The following is a 17,862-nucleotide window of genomic DNA, read 5'->3' as shown; positions in this document are numbered from 1 at the left end:
TGATAAATATAAAAGAGACGACGTCGCGAATCATGCGGACTGCATGCATCTCCGACGAAATCGAAACACGAAGCGTGTATGCAAGGCACTTTCGCTTGAAGTTAGCTATTTTCCAGATTTTCTATAATGTGTTGCGTGTTCTATGTGGAACACAAAACGCAGCTACATAACTTTAAGCGAAAAGGCATTATTGATGCCCATGCAGTATAATTTACGATCTTTCCCGAAGCGCTCGTCGGCTTTTATGCAACACTATGCTCGATCGTCAGAATTATATTGCGCATCTATTCTAATTTTAAAAGATATTATTTTTTTGCTATTAATAACACTATTAATTACACTTTTGCTTTATGTATCAGAATTTAATGAAACAAAAAGAGATACATCTTGACCTTCCTCTTTAAAAAACATACTCTATATATATCTATATGTATATGTATGAATGTATGTATGATGCATGTATGTGTGTATACATATATTTATTGTTTAGTGCATGTGTACACGTAGTTACTGCGTGTCGACCAATTGTGCACGTACATTGCTCATTCATCGCGCAAGATTATTAGATGGATAAGCAGAGACCGTTAGACTGAATCCATCGCGCAAATAATCCACATCTCGCTCGTTTATTTATATCCGACGTAACGCGAGTAATGAAGGGTAGCTTAATATAAGATCGCACTTATTGATTGGATGTTTTATATACCAATTTTGATGTCAGTTGTGTTAATGGCGTAAATCCGATAGCGGTTTCGCAATGGTTTCACCGACCACCACCGAAACCGCGAGAGCGTTCCCTCTAGCAGTGATCTCACATGTGATCGAGATTCGTAAAATGCCGTACCCACATCGGTCGTCATATTCATAATTACGCATACCGAGCGCAAAAAATATACTCAAGGTTTCTGAATTTATTGCAACGTAACGGGAAATAACGCACGCGCAGGCGCGCCGAATAGCTTCCACGAGCGCCCTCAATTTCCGGTCGGATTCACGCTTCTCTTCTGTCTTGACGCATCAAGATGGTAGGTGTATAAGCTATTTTATGCGTTTTTATCAATAAATAGCCCAGTAATCGTTGCCGCGAAATGTTTCACGAAATTCGCGTTTGCATTCTAATTATATCTATCACAATTAATCATAAATATTTATTATCATAATGTGACAATTTCACGTGAAGTGACAACATAACCTGTTTAATAGCATTAGTACAAAACGTTTGATTCGATGCAACACGGCGATGCCTATATTCGGCCGAATTACGTGAATTCGCGTAAATTAGAAATTGAATGTGTTCGATCGATTATTTCTTCAGTCTTCAATAAAATTGTGTTGCAATGTCTGTTGGAATCTTACACAAATTCCGTCTCTATAGGTTAACGTACCGAAGCAGAGACGTACTTTTTGCAAGAAATGCAAAGTACACAAGAATCACAAAGTGACGCAGTACAAGAAAAGTAAGGAGAGACATGCCTCGCAGGGCAGAAGGCGTTACGACCGCAAACAGCAAGGATTTGGTGGTCAAACCAAGCCCATCTTCAGAAAGAAGGTGAGTGTGCGAGAAGTAGTTTAACACTATACATTTTTATTCAATGAATACAACAAAATAAAATAAATATGATACCTCTTATGAAAATTCAAGGATATCCATTATAACAATATTCTGTGACGATATTTAAAAAATGTACATATAATGTACATATAAATAAAATGTGCATATAATGTTATTAATTCAGTTCATAACACAATATTGATAAGGTAAATTTTTATATGAATGTATTTTATTATATCACTTTAGGCAAAAACAACAAAGAAAATTGTGCTAAGGATGGAATGTACGGAATGCAAGTATAGAAAACAAATTCCATTGAAAAGATGCAAACACTTTGAACTGGGAGGTGATAAGAAGAGAAAGGTGAATATTCATACATCTACAAAATATTCAAATAAAAATAAAAACATGCATTAATTTTGACTAACGAGTACTCTTTTTTTTCAGGGTCAAATGATTCAATTCTAAACTACCCACTCAATATCTTATATGTTCTGCATTCTGTATTAATAAATAAATCTATAAGGATTTGTATGTTTTTTTTTCTTTATTCTATATTTTATAATGCAAAAATGTCGAATAAGCCTAAGAGGCATTGGCGCATACATCACATAGCATTAGAACAATTACCTTCATACTTATTCACCTTGATTCTCATTGTTTTCTGACAATTGTGGTATAGAAACTATTTGTTGTGGATTGCTAACAAAATGAAAGGGACAAGAATATTTTAGCTTCATATTTGTGCTAGATAGATTAAATTCAATTCACATGCATAGTAACAGTAACAATTACTTTTGATAACAGAATGTGGTCGAATTAACAAGTTAAAAATTGCTGCGATTGTTAATCTTGCCATTTAATGTTGAATGTACATTTTGTATCTTTCTACACAAGTGTTGAACTTACTCTAATATAGATGAATCCAATCCTTCTTGCTCCATTTTTAATTTAACCGCTTGTTTTGGTACTCCAAAGTGCAACATTTTAAAGTATTTTTCATAGCGTGGATCTTTAGCTGCAGATTGTACCTCTTTCTCTTCGTCTTTAGGCTTTATTTCACTGTCATCGGGCTCGTCCATCTCACATACCTCCACTCTTCCAATTTATTTGTATTATATTCATTAACATTATTTGATTCTTTATGATGTTCTTGTTCTAAACCAGGTATAGAAGATAACTATGCAGAAGCAAAGTAAAAACGTGCATGAAAAGATAAGTACAATCTATAAGTGAGCTATAAGCAATCTATAATTTATTGCTTGATAAAACCAGTGAGACACAGTTAATAGTGTTGTAAAAAAGATCTTAAAAGATAACTTAAGAAAAGTGCAAATAAAAGGAATAATGTTTGTAGCTTGTTAACTTTTGTATAATCTATAGCTCAATAAGATGTATTGGCATTGTATATTGTCATTGCAGATATTTTTAATAAATTTTTTTTTAATTTTGCAACAACAGATACTTCTTAAGTCACAGAATTGTATTATTGAAAAACAATTAAAACTATTAAAAAGTTATAGTGTTTCAAACTTTGAAAATTGAGCAAAAAGCCTAATGTACATAAATATTTCTAAAGGTGTGAACTATTCAAGTACAAATTGAATAAATCAGATAAATTTTGATTTGATTCGAATTTGAATCTATGAATCCAAACTATTAAAAATTTTGAATCTAAAAGACTTAAATATGAATCACATAAATTTTATGAAATATTTATCAAATAACTGATTATATTATATGATCAATATAAATTTTTTTACATAGAAAACTTTATTTATATATTAAAATTCCTACTTAATAATAATCAAGTAAAAGTTAGATTTCAATTCGAATGATTCAAGTGTTAAAAAATTTTGAATTGTATATTTCTCAAATTTCCAATAAATGAAAAACATTTACAAACTTTTTAATAGCTTTATGGTATCCAAAAGGTCAAAATCTACAAAAGCTTTTTTTATAGATAAAACAATCCTTTTTAAAAATCTTTTCATATTATAAAAAAAATATACAAAGGTTGCACAAACACTTCGACTATATTCTTCTTAATACAACAAAAATATCATTATATTTTGATCTAAATTGCGAAACTTTTTGCACAATCTGTATAATAAATATCAAAATTGTTACCCGTGTCTCACTGGATTTTTCCTTTCGTCACTTGATTTATTTTTAGTCTTAATCATATTATCTTTTTAAAATAATTCATTGTAAAGATTGTTTACTTTTACCAATTTCTTTGTAAGAAACACTCACAATACACATACCCGTGATTCTAATATTTCTAACGATGCTTCTAACTTTTGCAATTTATTTTCGAAATTGAACAGTTTCTCCTCACAGGACAAGGCAAATTTATTCAGAAACATGACGGTATGCGTGATAAAGTGATTAATGAAGGAAACCGTTCGCTTTGGTTGATAGGCGGCACCTAGAATACAAATCATTTCAGATTTGCTCCTCGACTGACGACGAATGATTTATACATGCATGAGAAACGTCAAAATCTTATCAACACCTTTGTGTAATCTATAGTTGGCTCAATTATCGGTATTTTATAATCACTCATTGTGAATTAGTTGTGTTCCAAAATCTCCGCTTTCAGTTTATTGAACTGTCAACAACTGTCAACTCACGTCATGTTGGAAAAATATCTCGGTTCAGTATTTCAGTGCGCAGGATTATAGAGAGTGAAAACGTTGTCCTGTTCTTTTTAGATGCACTACACTACACTACCACACACTACCAGAGAGGGCAGAGAGGAACCTGGAGGCAACCTGAGAGCGGTCCATCGCGCCGTTTTAAGGTGTTGTGGCGTTGCAGCGCTCAATCAACTTGTCCACGGGCCTGATTGGCCAAGGCAAAATCCCCCTAGAAAGAGTATAGATAGAGTAGCTAGTCTTGAGTTTCAGTAGGTTTTTAAGTAAGGCGAGTTAAAAGAAATCTTCTGTAACAATATTCACGAATAAAGTAAGAAGTAAAGCGTTTTATGAAAATCCATTCGTTTTATCTTACCCTGCGAATACGCTACATTAAATGGTGACCGCGACGAAAGTAATTCGAATGAGATAACGATTGACACGAACATCTTTTCTCGCCTCAAAAAATTTTGCAAGTAAACATGCCGGTCGACCATTCGCCCAAGCAAGCCTCGGGAAGTGAAAAATCGGGTAATACCTCTCCAGGGGACAAGCAAACTACGGAGGATATGCAAGATAACATAATCTACACCCGTTGAAATTCAAGCAAATGAATTTCGCAACGTGAAATTGGCTGCATTCTGGCGAAATCGGCCAAAATTATGGTTCGCGGCCATTGAATGCGAATTTACTGCCTACCGCATACGCTCAGACGAGATCAAATATAGTGCAGTCGTCAGACATCTTGACGAACATTCGATGATTGCAGTAGCCGACATCCTGGAACAACCGCCAACGATAGGTAAATATGAAACACTTAAAGCCACACTAATAGAACGTTTTTCAGATTCCCTCGAAAAACAAATGCGGACATTGCTCGATGCCACGGAATTGGGTGACAAGGACCCCTTCCGTTTTATTAAGGGAAATGCGTACGCTGGCAGGCACAAACGTTACCGATAGCATGTTAAGGACGCTATGGCTTCAAAGACTCCCTCCCAGAATCCAAGAATTGTTAGCTGTGTTAGATGAGGTAAGCCTTGACAAACTCGCAGCTTGTGCCGATAAAGCACACGACAGAGGAGCAGGACACGGCACCATAGCTACAACAAGTGTCTCGCAGCCGGACTCTATGCAGACTTTAAACAATCAAATCAGTAAACTCACTAAGTCCGTAGCCGCTATAGGAAAAAGAAGAGCACGTTCTAGATCTAGAGGCAAAACAAATAAGAGATCCAACAGCCAAGATAAAGTAAAGGATACCTCACAAACTACATGTTATTATCATCGGCATTTCGGCGAAAAAGCTTGGAAATGCCTACTCCCATGCGACTCGAAACATCCCTTAGCCAAACGGGAAAACTCCAGCAGCCGCCGGCAATAGGAGCCGTATCCGACGGTTATAATCAGCGCAGGCTCCATGTCAAGGACCAAAATAGTGGATTACGTTTCTTGGTAGACACCGGTGCAGACATCTCGTTGTTGCCAAAGAAAGCTATAGACAGGAAAGCAAAACAATCAGCATTACAACTGTACGCAGCTAACGGGCTACCCATTAAGACCTACGGAGAGAGAATACTCACACTTAACCTAGGTTTGAAACGGTCGCTTACATGGACATTTTGCGTAGCCAATGTATCAACACCAATAATGGGAGCTGATTTCTTGTACCACTATAACTTGTCAGTTAACCTTCGCAAAAGAAACATCCAGGACAACATCACAGGAATGGAGTGCAAGGGACAATTAATTTCAAAACCCCACACAACAATTTCCACAATCAGACCGGATTCACATTTTTACAAATTACTCGCTGAATTTCCAGGATTAACGAAGCCATCACAACCTCCTACAGTTAAATCACACGGAGTGGCACATCATATTATCACCAAAGGACCTCCAGTGGCACAACCTTTCCGTAGGCTACCACCAGAGAAACTAAAGATAGCGAAAGCCGAGTTTACATATCTCATCGAAGCAGGAATTTGCAGACCCTCCAGCAGTCCTTGGGCCTCACCGTTACATCTTGTTCCGAAAAAGACAACTGGAGTTTGGCGCCCATGTGGCGATTATCGCGGATTAAATGCCATTACAGTACCTGACAAATACCCGCTACCTCATATCCACGATTTTACGCACGGTCTGCATGGCAGAAATATTTTCTCTACCATCGACTTAGTAAAAGCATACTATAATATCCCATTGGCCGAAGAGGACATACTAAAAACCGCCGTTATCACACCATTTGGCTTGTTTGAATTCATAGCAATGCCTTTTGGACTCAAAAACGCGGCGCAAACTTTCCAGCGCTATATGAATTCCATCTTTCAAGACCTGGATTATGTATACTGCTACGTGGATGATATCCTCATTGCATCAAAAACACCAGAGCAACATGTTCAACATCTACAAGAAGTTTTTAAAAGACTACAAAATGCAGGAGTTACTATTAATACTTCCAAATGCACCTTTGGGAAAGAACAAGTCGACTTTTTGGGTTATCGGATATCTAACCAAGGAATTGAACCCTTACCTGAAAAGATAAAAGCTATTGCCAACTATCCAAAACCTAAAACCATCGTTGAACTACGCAGGTTCTTAGGTATGTTAAACTATTATAGAAGATGCATTAAAAACGCAGCGCATGATCAAGCCATCCTTAATGAATACCTGAAAAATAGTAAAAAGAATGATAAAAGACCAATTATCTGGACTGAACCAGCAAACAGGGCTTTCGACAAGTGTATACAAAGCTTGTCAGAGTCTACAATGCTCACACACCCTCAAGAGGATGCACCGCTAGTTCTCACGACTGATGCTTCAGATACAGCCATTGGAGCTACACTGGAACAAATAGTGGAAGGAAAACCACAGCCATTAATGTTTTTCTCCAAAAAACTCAATAGTGCTCAACGAAATTATAGCACGTACGATCGTGAATTACTAGCTATATATCAAGCAATCAAATATGTTAAAGATTTAGTGCAAGGAAGACAACTAACTATTCGCACAGATCATAAGCCTTTGATTTTTGCCTTCCAACAAAAAGCTAATAAAGCATCACCTAGGCAAATCAGACAACTAGATCTCATCAGCCAGATAACCACAGACATCATTTATCTACGAGGAGAACACAATGTTGCAGCAGACGCACTTTCACGAATTGCAGCAATAGAATGCCCAGTGATCGTCTCCACAGAAGAACTAGCTGAAAAACAACAACACGATGAAGAATTGAAAGAAATCTTGGACGGAAAAACAAACTTAAAGTTACGACAATTTACTTTGCCCAACTCACCACATCCAATATACTGCGAGTGTACTGAGGAAGCAATCAAACCCTACATTCCAGAAGCTTTACGCAAAAGGATTTTTAATACCGTCCACAACATGGCACATCCAAGCGGAAGATCAACACGACACCAGATCCGTCAAAAGTTCGTGTGGCCTAATATGAACAAAGATATTACATACTGGGTAAAAACATGCCTCCCATGTCAAAGGGCCAAGGTTCATCGGCATATCAAACACATCCCCGACAAAATCGCAATTCCGGATGAAAGATTCAATCAGGTACATTTAGACATCATTGGACCCTTACCTATAGTTAGTAATTACAGGTATTGTCTCACTATGATGGACCGATACACCAGATGGCCAGAAGCAGTTCCACTTGTTGAAGCAACGGCCGAATCTGTTGCAAAAGCCTTTTTCTCAGCGTGGATTTCAAGGTTTGGCGCTCCAAGAATTATCACAACTGACCAGGGTACTCAGTTTGAAGCAGAGCTTTTTAGAGTCCTAACTAATCTCATAGGATGCAAACGAACGAGAACTTCACCATATCATCCCGCCTCTAATGGCATATTAGAGCGTTGGCACCGCACTCTGAAGTCCGCCCTCTCATGTCACCTCCAAAACGATCAGGACTGGATGACAGCTTTACCAACAGTACTTTTAGGTTTACGCACAGCTTTCAAAGACGATTTAAAATGTTCTACAGCAGAGCTACTATATGGAACAACGTTAAGAGTTCCAGGAGAATTTTTTGAAGACCCGGAGCAGCCAGTTAAGCCCGAAATCTTCGTCCAAGAACTAAGAGAAAGAATTAGAAAAATTCGAGCCAAACCAGTCGCACATCACTGTTCTCCAAAACCGTTTGTACACCAGGATCTAAAAATAGCAACACATGTTTTTCTTAGAGATGATACAGTAAGACGCCCCATACAACCACCTTACCAAGGACCGTATGAAGTATTGGCTAAAATTAATGAAAAATTATATACTGTTCTAGTTAACGGAAGACCATGCAATATTTCAACAGAAAGACTAAAACCGGCATATCTACCTACCGAGGAAACCGAAAACGCAACAAATTTGACAGACGCTGCACCACCACCACCAATTCGTACTTACACATCTGCAAAAAAGACGAATAAACGAGTAACATTCCAAGAAAATTAGGAGGGAGTGTTGTGGCGTTGCAGCGCTCAATCAACTTGTCCACGGGCCTGATTGGCCAAGGCAAAATCCCCCTAGAAAGAGTATAGATAGAGTAGCTAGTCTTGAGTTTCAGTAGGTTTTAAGTAAGGCGAGTTAAAAGAAATCTTCTGTAACAATATTCACGAATAAAGTAAGAAGTAAAGCGTTTTATGAAAATCCATTCGTTTTATCTTACCCTGCGAATACGCTACAGTGTTTTCATCCATCAGCGCCTCTATGTGCACAAAATGTGCACATTGAACTACGTAGTCAAATATCTATGAATCCCGTAGGTAATGTGCATGATTTTTGGGTCTCTTCTACGCGACAGGCCCAGAGTTATCACAGTGAGCAATCAGAGATTCTTTATTATGATTGGTTTCTGCTTCTAAATCCAACGAAGAACTAAAGATGAGAACCAATCATATTAGAGAATCACTGGCGCTCACTGATCCGCTTTATCTGCTAAACGCGCCCAATGTTAACTTATCTTAAACCAATCGAACAAACCAAAAACTTTACGATATATTTTGAGGTTAAGGGCCACTTGGACCAAACTCTGATTAACTTAATCGTTGATTAGTCCATTGGAATTGATTAATTGCATTTGTTAATCTTGCTTAACGACAAATACGATTGGTCAATTCCAATGGACTAATCAAGGATTAAGTTAATCAGAGTTTGATGCAAGTAGCCTTAAAATTTGATGTGATCTTGCCATTACTCCTTTTCATAAGTAGCAAATGCAGTAAAAGCTGTTCTATTTCTATTGTTCTATATTATTCCATCTAAAATTTGAATCATATTACATTTTGCAGAGACACTGATACAGGCTTAAATATCTATTCTTTTTGGCTGCACTTTCGGTACTTTTTTTCAAAATTTTCTCCCTTCCTTTTCTTCTCTTTTTACGTACAAACATTTCATAATTTGCATTCTGTATGTACGTACATGTGAATTATGTATTTCTGAAGTACGAGGTATGACGGCTAAATAGAACCTAAATTATTATGACGACTTCACGGTGCGTCATCCGATACTGTTCGTTGCACGTTTGAGGTTAGGTCCTCGGATCGGACGAGCGAGAAACGTTCGGCTGCGGTTCGACCTCGCGTAAGTGCATCCGTCTGTCAGCCGGGGATTCGACTGCATGGGGATTCTGCGGTACTCGAATATTCTCTGAAACATGGATTCGCCGCCGAATCTGGAGACCGTTTACCAGGCCGTGTTCTCTTTATATAACAATACAAATCCAGCTGAACCAGGAAAAGCGTCATTATGGCTGGGAGAATTGCAAAAATCGGTGAGCATATAATTGCGTTTTAACTCCATAAATTTTCAAAGTTTTCTTTCTGTGTTTGTTTTAAATTCAATCTTTATTTGTTATCCAGTACAAACATATTTTTTAATACATTCGCGTTAACGGCATTGTGAATTAAAAATATAGAAAGCCACTTTCTAACCTTAAAGAGGGATTATTAAATTGTTATATCTAATTATGTTATTATTATATGTAAACATATTTTTCTATATCAATCAAATGATAAATGAGTAAATGAGACATGAAATCAGTAATGTTGCATTTTTTGCTTGTGTTTTCTGCATAGTATAAGATGGTACAATTCCAATCATGATAAAATTTTGAATAAAATAAGATTTTCTCAATTAACTTTGATAGTTCTAATCTTATTATGTAATATCATCAATCATTTACTTGTTTATTTCACATAAAAATTATGTGAAAGGTTCTTATTTTTGATCAGAAAATTCTTTTTTAACAGTATAATTTTTGAACATGCAGGTGTTTAAATGTTAAGTATAAATTTAAATATAAGTATAATTTTAAATAGTAATAATTTAAAAATTATATTATTTCTTTTTTTTATTAGTTTCTCTTCTATTATCACAAAATGTAGGGACTAAAAAATTGTTTATTTGAAGAGAATACAAATTATAAATGTTCAAAATTGTACTTATTAAGATATATTTTAAAATACTTCTGAAGTAAAAATTAATCAATTTTGATTTCAATAATATTTTTTTATATTCATACATTAACTTAAATTGAAAAATTTTAAATTACACTGAAATTTGAATTGTTTGATTATTTTTATATTAAAAAATAAAAACATATGTTAAGAATTCGAAATTGTATTGCTTATTAAATTTAATATATTTTTAAAAATTAATTATTCTATTAGGAATTGTATTCAGCATTGAATTTTTTTTTTAATCTGGAAAGAAATGCACATTTTATTTAAAAGGTCGATAGTGACCTTTATTATCTTGGTAAAAAATTTAAATAGTAAAAAATGATTATTATACTATATGTATTTGTTTACATTATGTAACTTTTGTTTGAAGTTTTTTTATATAGTAAATATTTTGTGATTTATTTAAGATTATCAGGTTAGTACTAATAGTGACAGCTTAAATGACTTATCCTATACAACATTCTTTATCTTTGCAAAACAAATTATTTACCATATTTTAAGTTTTATAATTACTTTTATTATTTTGATATATGTATGGATATGTTTCTATAGGTATATGCATGGAAAATAGCTGATGAAATGTTACATCAAAAACGAAATATAGAGTCTTGTTATTTTGCTGCACAAACAATGCGTACCAAAATCCAGCTTTCCTTCCATGAATTACCTCAGGAAGCCCACACTTCGTTGCGAGATTCGCTAATGGAACATATATCGCAAATCAATGAACATACTAATTCTGCCATTGTTACTCAGGTACTTATTTATATTCTTTTATCAAATTCTGCTTTAAAATATTTTTGTAATTCTATTCTTTTGTAAATCTTATAGATTGTTATTTAATAATGTTAAATTTTGACGCTTACAGTTATGCTTAGCTCTGGCAGATTTGGCACTACAAATGTCCTCCTGGCAGAAACCAGTAGTAGATTTAATTAACAGGTTTGGAGGAAATACTGCAAATCTTTGGCCACTACTTGAAATAATGACGGTACTTCCAGAAGAAGTAAATTCAAGATCACTTAGGTACAATGCGATATCTTGTCACTTATTTGATGTTACGAAATGTCAAACAATTAAATTTATTTTTGTATTTTTTTCCAGGCTGGGATCTAATCATCGGCAACATATATTGCATGAACTTACAGCGAATGCAGATACTGTGACAGAATTTCTGGTATGTATGATAATGTGTGAGTGTGTATATGTGTGTGATGTCACATACAATAAATTTCTTAAAGCTTATATATTAATTTATTATTCCTGGAACAGATTATTATTAGTATTGGGCATTGATTAATCCATTTGTTAACTTAAATAATTGATCACAAATTTTAAAAACAGAATTAACATAATCAATCACAACGAAGTAATTGTTACGATTTTTATTAATCGATTAAATTTTTGTTTTCCTGATAAGTATAATCATCATTGATTTAATTGATTATTAAATCAAATACCGTTGATTAAAAAAATCTATTTTTAATTATTATTTAAATTTATAAACATTACACTTATAATGTTTATAAATAATTATAAACGTAAAAAATTTTTAATTAGTAACAGTTAATTATTTTTAATTAGTTTCAGTCATTGAATTAATTATGTTATTTTTAATTAGTCAGCTTTAGTAATTGAATTACAATTATATACAATTTAATCAATTTTAATACAATTTTAATCAATTTATTGTATTGGTAAACAATTTAATTGATTAATATCTTTATTTATTTCAACTAAAAAATTTTAATCATTTATTATTAGGGCACAGACGTTTGTGCACGATTTTGTATTGTTCACGTGCGAGTGAATTGAATGCTCACTGAAGTGAAGCAACATTTCTTAAGGAGATGCGACTGTATCCAATCTTTCCGAATATGATGCTCTCGCGTCACCATGAAAAATCGTTGCTATCTCATTTCAGCAAGCATTGAATTTATTGATACGCAGCAATTCTTTGCGCGTGACATGAATATCCTATTCATTATAATTAAAACCTAAATTTTTAATCTTAATTATTAATAAATTGATTAAATTTTGCCTAATACTAATTTATAGTTTATTTTCTTCACTTACAATCTTTAACTCTTCTATGTACCTCGTCTCTTCAGCCATTTGTGTACAAGAGCGGTTTACTAATAATCAACAGATCAGAGTTCGAGCTGAACTCTCATCTCATATATGCCTCGCTAAAAGGTTAGAGACTGTAGATTTTACAAATCTCTCGTATTTACCTTAATAAAAGATTGAGGTAAAACGAAAAAAGAATTTTAAAAAATGAGAATTAAAAGAATAAAGATATTAAATTGAAAGATTTAAAAAAAAGAAGAAGATTGTACACTGTATAATTTTAAAGTCCATATTATTAGAGATTGAGGATTACGAATTAGATGTCAAAATTCAACAAATTGGACCAAGACGGATTAATATTAAAGTTAGTTGAGGGAGTCGAATTCTAATTATCTATTTCCAATATTTTCCTCGCATCTCCCGATTTCCAATATTTAGGGTCGGTTGTTCCAACTTCTTGGTAAACTTAACTGTCAGATAAATATATGTTTGTCTTTATTTATTTAAGAAAAGAAATGAAGATGGACACATGCTTACCTGGTAGGTAAGTTTACCAAGAAGTTGGAACAACTGGCCCTTAATCTAATATGAACTTACAGCTTAAAAACCTCTAAAATATCCACCCAAAAGATACTTAAAGTAAGGAATTAATTTCCAATAAAATGTATATAAATGTATACATAAATGTATATATATTAACCATATTTCTAGTACACATTTTTGCGGCATCCAAAAACATATTATATAAAAACTATATATAAATCAGGTATTGGGTAAAATAGTTTTTTAAAACAAAATTAAGTTAAAGTCTGTGATAGTACGTGCGTACGTGTCTTATAAAATTAATTTACTTATGTTGAAATTTATGTTAAAATTAAGTTACGTTAAACTAAAAGTTTAACATCTTATTTCTAAATTGTAAGTCAACATGAAATAACAAAGAAACTTTTTTCTATTTTTTTTAAATGAAAATATTTTTGTATATAAATTTCTATTTAGAAAAAAATTAATTTTGAAGTTTATATATTTTAAAAATAATTGTTCGAAGTTAAAAGTTGACTTAAAATTAGTTAAGTTAAAATTATTATATTAAAACTTTATTTTTTAACTAATCACTACCCAATCCCGATATATACACATTTTATTTTAACGTGGTATTTCATATATAGTGTAATTGCAGAAAATGTGCCTAAAAAACAGCGGGTGATAATTTACAAATCCAAGTGACTATTTTGCGATGTTTACCAGCTGGATAACCGTTCATGCAATATCACTTAAGGCTGTACCTTCAAGCGAGGTAGTCGTTTATGCCTTGCAAGTAAGTCTCTTGATAAAACTGATAAAATGTTCTCAAGAATATTCATTGTTTTCTGCTTTTCTTTATCAAACGATTCTACTTTCCAGATACTCAGCAATCATATGGCCGTTTCGCAACTTCACGAAACGGCTAGTGATTGTATCTGCATAATTTTACAAGCATTAGGGGAAGATAGCAATACCAATCGTGGTAGTGACAACGAAATAAATGTGCAGTTGCAACAATTGCAATTGTGCCTTTTCACAAAGTGTTATGAATTTAGAACAACCATATCACTTATCTGTTGCACACGAAGATATGGAAAAGTAAATAATTTAATTTACTTAAGTATATTTGTGAAGCATAAACCTAGTCATTAATATATTGCAGGTCTATAAATTATTGTCGAATATTTACGGAACTGGCCGAAACATTTCTAGAAACTATGGTAACTGGTAGTGAAGATGGAAAGCAGCATTATGCTATAAAAATTTTGGATCTTGTCCTCACATGTGTTGGTCATCATGATTATGAGGTATCTAAAATATATATGTTACTTTATTATTACATCAGATAAATATAAATTAAAATTCTTGTTAATTCAATAATTTTTTTTTTTTAAGGTTGCACAAATAACTTTTAACCTATGGTATCGGCTATCAGAAGTTCTTTATCAGAAAAATAATGATGATCTTAATGCCGTATTTCGACCGCATATAGAGAGACTGATTGGTGCCCTCTGTAGACATTGCCAAATGGAACCAGATCATGTCAGTATATTTTAATACTATTAGGATTTTATTAAATAACATCTTACAGAGACAACAGAATAATAGTAATTAAAAGTATGTATTAATTGTTAGTTGGGCCTCGTGGAGGAAGGTGGCGGAGGAGAAGAATTCGCTGACTTCCGAATCGTGTATCGGATTTAATAAAGGATGTAGTGTTTGTAGTTGGAAGTAGTCACTGTTTTCGACAAATGTTTTCGTCACTGACTGGGGGACTTGGCCCGCAGGGTCAACCTGTACATACACCTACCTGGGACTCGACCGAAGCTGCGCTTTTCATAATGCAGGCGGTAGCAAAAAACATTCTACCGTACGATTCTTTTATACATATTTGTTATGAAGGAAACATAAAAATCAAATATATATAAGTAAATTTTCATATTTTTATAACAGGGAAGAAAATGATGTGGTTCCAAAAGTAGTGGAAGCTATTCTTAATTTACCGGAAAACACTCATATAGCCGTACGTTACACTAGTATTCTCCTTTTAGGCGAGCTATGTGAATGGATAGATAGGCATCCGCAATCCTTAGGTAAGACTTTGATAAATTCCTATCATCAATTTGAATATTTCAACGACGATTAAAATATACTTTTCTTATTTCAGAACCAGTTTTAAATTTCCTTTTAGACTGTTTAAATCAAAAAGGTTTAGGAAGTGCTGCTTCGGGTGCATTATTAAGTATATGTACAGCTTGCCCATTGCACATGACGACGCATTTTTCTGGACTTTTGCAAATAGCACGTTCTCTTGACAATTTTGCTATCAGTAATGATGCAGCCATTGGCCTATTAAAAGGTTGGATAACATTTTTTTTATAAGTTACATTACAAAGTGTACGCGATTACAAAATATATATTTATTATGTATCTAATTTTTTTCATAATAACTAATTGTCATAGGAGTATCGATAATTTTGGCGAGGTTACCACCCGAGGGAATTACACCGGCAGTAAGAGAATTGTGCTGCTTTCAAGCGAGTTCCCTGTGGACGCTTCTTTCAGATAAAGTTCCAATCGAGAGAGGAACAAAGACTGATCCTGTGATATGGTTGGATAGATTAACTGCTATATTTAAACATACTAATCCTCAATCGATGATCCTAATAAGCCTCATCCTTGTCAAAGTGTAATCACTGAGGTGAATGTTATCAGAGACGAGAAAGCCTCTTGCAAGATTCTTAACGCTAATGATATTCTTTATGTTTACGCGTAGATGTGGCCTGTATTGTCAAATGTATGTGAAACATATCAACGAGACGTGAGAGTCATGGAGAGATGTTGCCGTTGCATACGTTTTGCGGTGCGCTGTGTGGGCAAACACGGTGCCCATTTGCTCGAGCCAATTGTGAAACAGGTATGACTTCTGAACATAATAACGATAACTAATACTGTTATTACTTCACTTATTAAATATATTTGTTTTCTTTCTGTACAGATCGTACCACTATACACGGTACATAAACATAGCTGTTTCTTATATCTTGGCTCTATATTGGTGGACGAGTACGCAACTGACTCGGAATGTGTATGGAATCTTTTAAATATGTTACAAGCTTTTATCTGCCCCACTTTTGCCCTCCTGGAACAAGAAGATGGTTTGAAAAATCACCCTGATACGGTAGATGATCTATTTAGGCTATGCGCCAGGTATAGCAATGATTAATTAATATTATCGATTATCATTTTTATTAAAATTTGATCTCATATTAATTCTTTTTTAAAAAGGTTTCTTCAAAGGGCTCCTATTCCTTTATTACATTCTCCTATTATTGGGAGCATTGTAGATTGTGCTATAATGGCTTGCAGTTTGGATCACAGGGATGCTAATAGTTCAGTAATGAAATTTTTTTATGATCTTTTACATAGTGGGCGTGGTTATAAGGGTAATTTTGAAAACTTTTTTAAAGATGTTAAAAAATAATATTTACTTAATATGTGTATACTTTAATAGATTATCACCAACTTTATATATTCTATTTTTATTTTTCAGGATCGATCAGACTTCACGATACGACGACAATTAGTACAAAATATATTGCAAGAAAAAGGCCAAACATTAGTCATAAAATTGCTACACGCTTCAGTGTTTGATTTGTCTTCATATATGCTGTCCGATGTGGCGGATGTCATCATAGAACTTACCCGAAGTAATGCAGACGTATGTATTTCGTTTCTTTCCTATATACTTTACATGTGTTTCTTGTAAATCATACTTTATATTTTTTATCAGCTTATGTCAAAATGGTTGGAAGAAGCCATTAAACAATGCCGTCGCAAAACGCAGGCGGAGCCCCTACAGCAACGCCTGAGCAATTGCTTGAATTTCACAGTACAGTGACGAGGTATGTATCATACAATTTTACATCGCAAATATAAATAGCATCAAAAAAATTCATAGTAACACAAAAATCAGACACTATTTCGATATTTACTTATAACTGATTAATTTGCTATGAATTTTTTGCGCAACTCACAAAACTTAATTGATTCATATCTTTTTGTTTTTTGTTTTTTGTTTTTTAATATTCTAGGTCAGAAACACCAAAAACTGTCACAAATGCTCTACGAAATTTCGCGCGCCTGTATCGCTAATGCATTTTAATGTATATATACTTGATTAAATTTCTCAAAAAATTTCATATTCATAAGATCTTCCAGCGAGTTTCGATTGTCATATCTCGAAACAAAATTTGCTATGGTGAGTTTTAATGCTGTACAAATATATTAGCAAAAAAATATCAAGATTTTTTTTATATTCTTACTATCTATAGTTATGTTTGCAAACCACATATATATTGTATATATTGTATTTCGATAAAATGTCCTTTGTAAGTATGTATTAAGATTTTTTCTTCGAATATTATTTATTTTATCGATTTCCTTAATTGTTACACATATGTATATGGGAAACACATCTATATATTAATATTTATTATTATTATATTATAAATATATAAATGATGATGCATATAAGAAGAAGAAAAACTTTTAATATTAATATATAATGAACTTTGGAAGAATTAAAAATAGAATACAGAGA

The 17,862-nt window shown here is 33.5% G+C and overlaps 2 protein-coding genes, 1 long non-coding RNA gene and 1 pseudogene across 3 annotated transcripts; 2 read left to right on the top strand and 2 right to left on the bottom strand.

The window, feature by feature from the left end:
• Positions 1-520: 520 nt before the first annotated feature.
• On the top strand, positions 521-2,080 carry LOC118648671 (60S ribosomal protein L44). The gene is made up of 4 exons (XM_036295039.1): positions 521-1,025; positions 1,376-1,549; positions 1,799-1,915; positions 2,000-2,080. Exons 1-4 carry the CDS (start codon positions 1,023-1,025, stop codon positions 2,018-2,020), a joined length of 315 nt encoding a protein of 104 aa, XP_036150932.1. The 5' UTR covers positions 521-1,022; the 3' UTR covers positions 2,021-2,080.
• On the bottom strand, positions 2,081-4,318 carry LOC118648670 (annotated as a pseudogene).
• A 3,923-nt stretch (positions 4,319-8,241) lies between these two features.
• LOC118648672 lies at positions 8,242-8,518 on the bottom strand. Its single transcript, XR_004965396.1, has 2 exons — positions 8,428-8,518; positions 8,242-8,361 (listed from the first exon to the last, which is right to left on the bottom strand). It is a non-coding gene; the product is annotated as an uncharacterized LOC118648672 (long non-coding RNA).
• An 832-nt stretch (positions 8,519-9,350) lies between these two features.
• LOC118648669 (transportin-3-like) lies at positions 9,351-17,450 on the top strand. Its single transcript, XM_036295038.1, is given in 24 exon segments — positions 9,351-9,973; positions 11,217-11,420; positions 11,533-11,690; positions 11,769-11,841; positions 13,915-13,935; positions 13,937-13,973; positions 13,976-14,052; positions 14,139-14,297; positions 14,299-14,357; positions 14,422-14,566; positions 14,655-14,801; positions 14,895-14,940; positions 14,943-15,129; positions 15,213-15,352; positions 15,427-15,618; positions 15,723-15,911; positions 15,914-15,960; positions 16,036-16,176; positions 16,258-16,469; positions 16,548-16,705; positions 16,814-16,980; positions 17,053-17,080; positions 17,083-17,164; positions 17,354-17,450. Coding segments are annotated over 24 exon segments (2,847 nt in total). The 5' UTR covers positions 9,351-9,856; the 3' UTR covers positions 17,415-17,450.
• Positions 17,451-17,862: the final 412 nt, after the last annotated feature.

Source organism: Monomorium pharaonis, unplaced genomic scaffold (genome assembly GCF_013373865.1).
Source record: "Monomorium pharaonis isolate MP-MQ-018 unplaced genomic scaffold, ASM1337386v2 scaffold_586, whole genome shotgun sequence".
NCBI classification, from domain to species: domain Eukaryota; kingdom Metazoa; phylum Arthropoda; class Insecta; order Hymenoptera; family Formicidae; genus Monomorium; species Monomorium pharaonis.
This window is presented reverse-complemented; position numbering and strand designations above follow the sequence as displayed.

Excerpts from the sequence above, each read along its gene's own strand:
- LOC118648671 (XM_036295039.1), top strand. Across the intron at positions 1,550-1,798 it reads AGCCCATCTTCAGAAAGAAG|GCAAAAACAACAAAGAAAAT; the intron begins GTGAGTGTGCGA and ends ATATCACTTTAG. Across the intron at positions 1,916-1,999 it reads GAGGTGATAAGAAGAGAAAG|GGTCAAATGATTCAATTCTA; the intron begins GTGAATATTCAT and ends CTTTTTTTTCAG.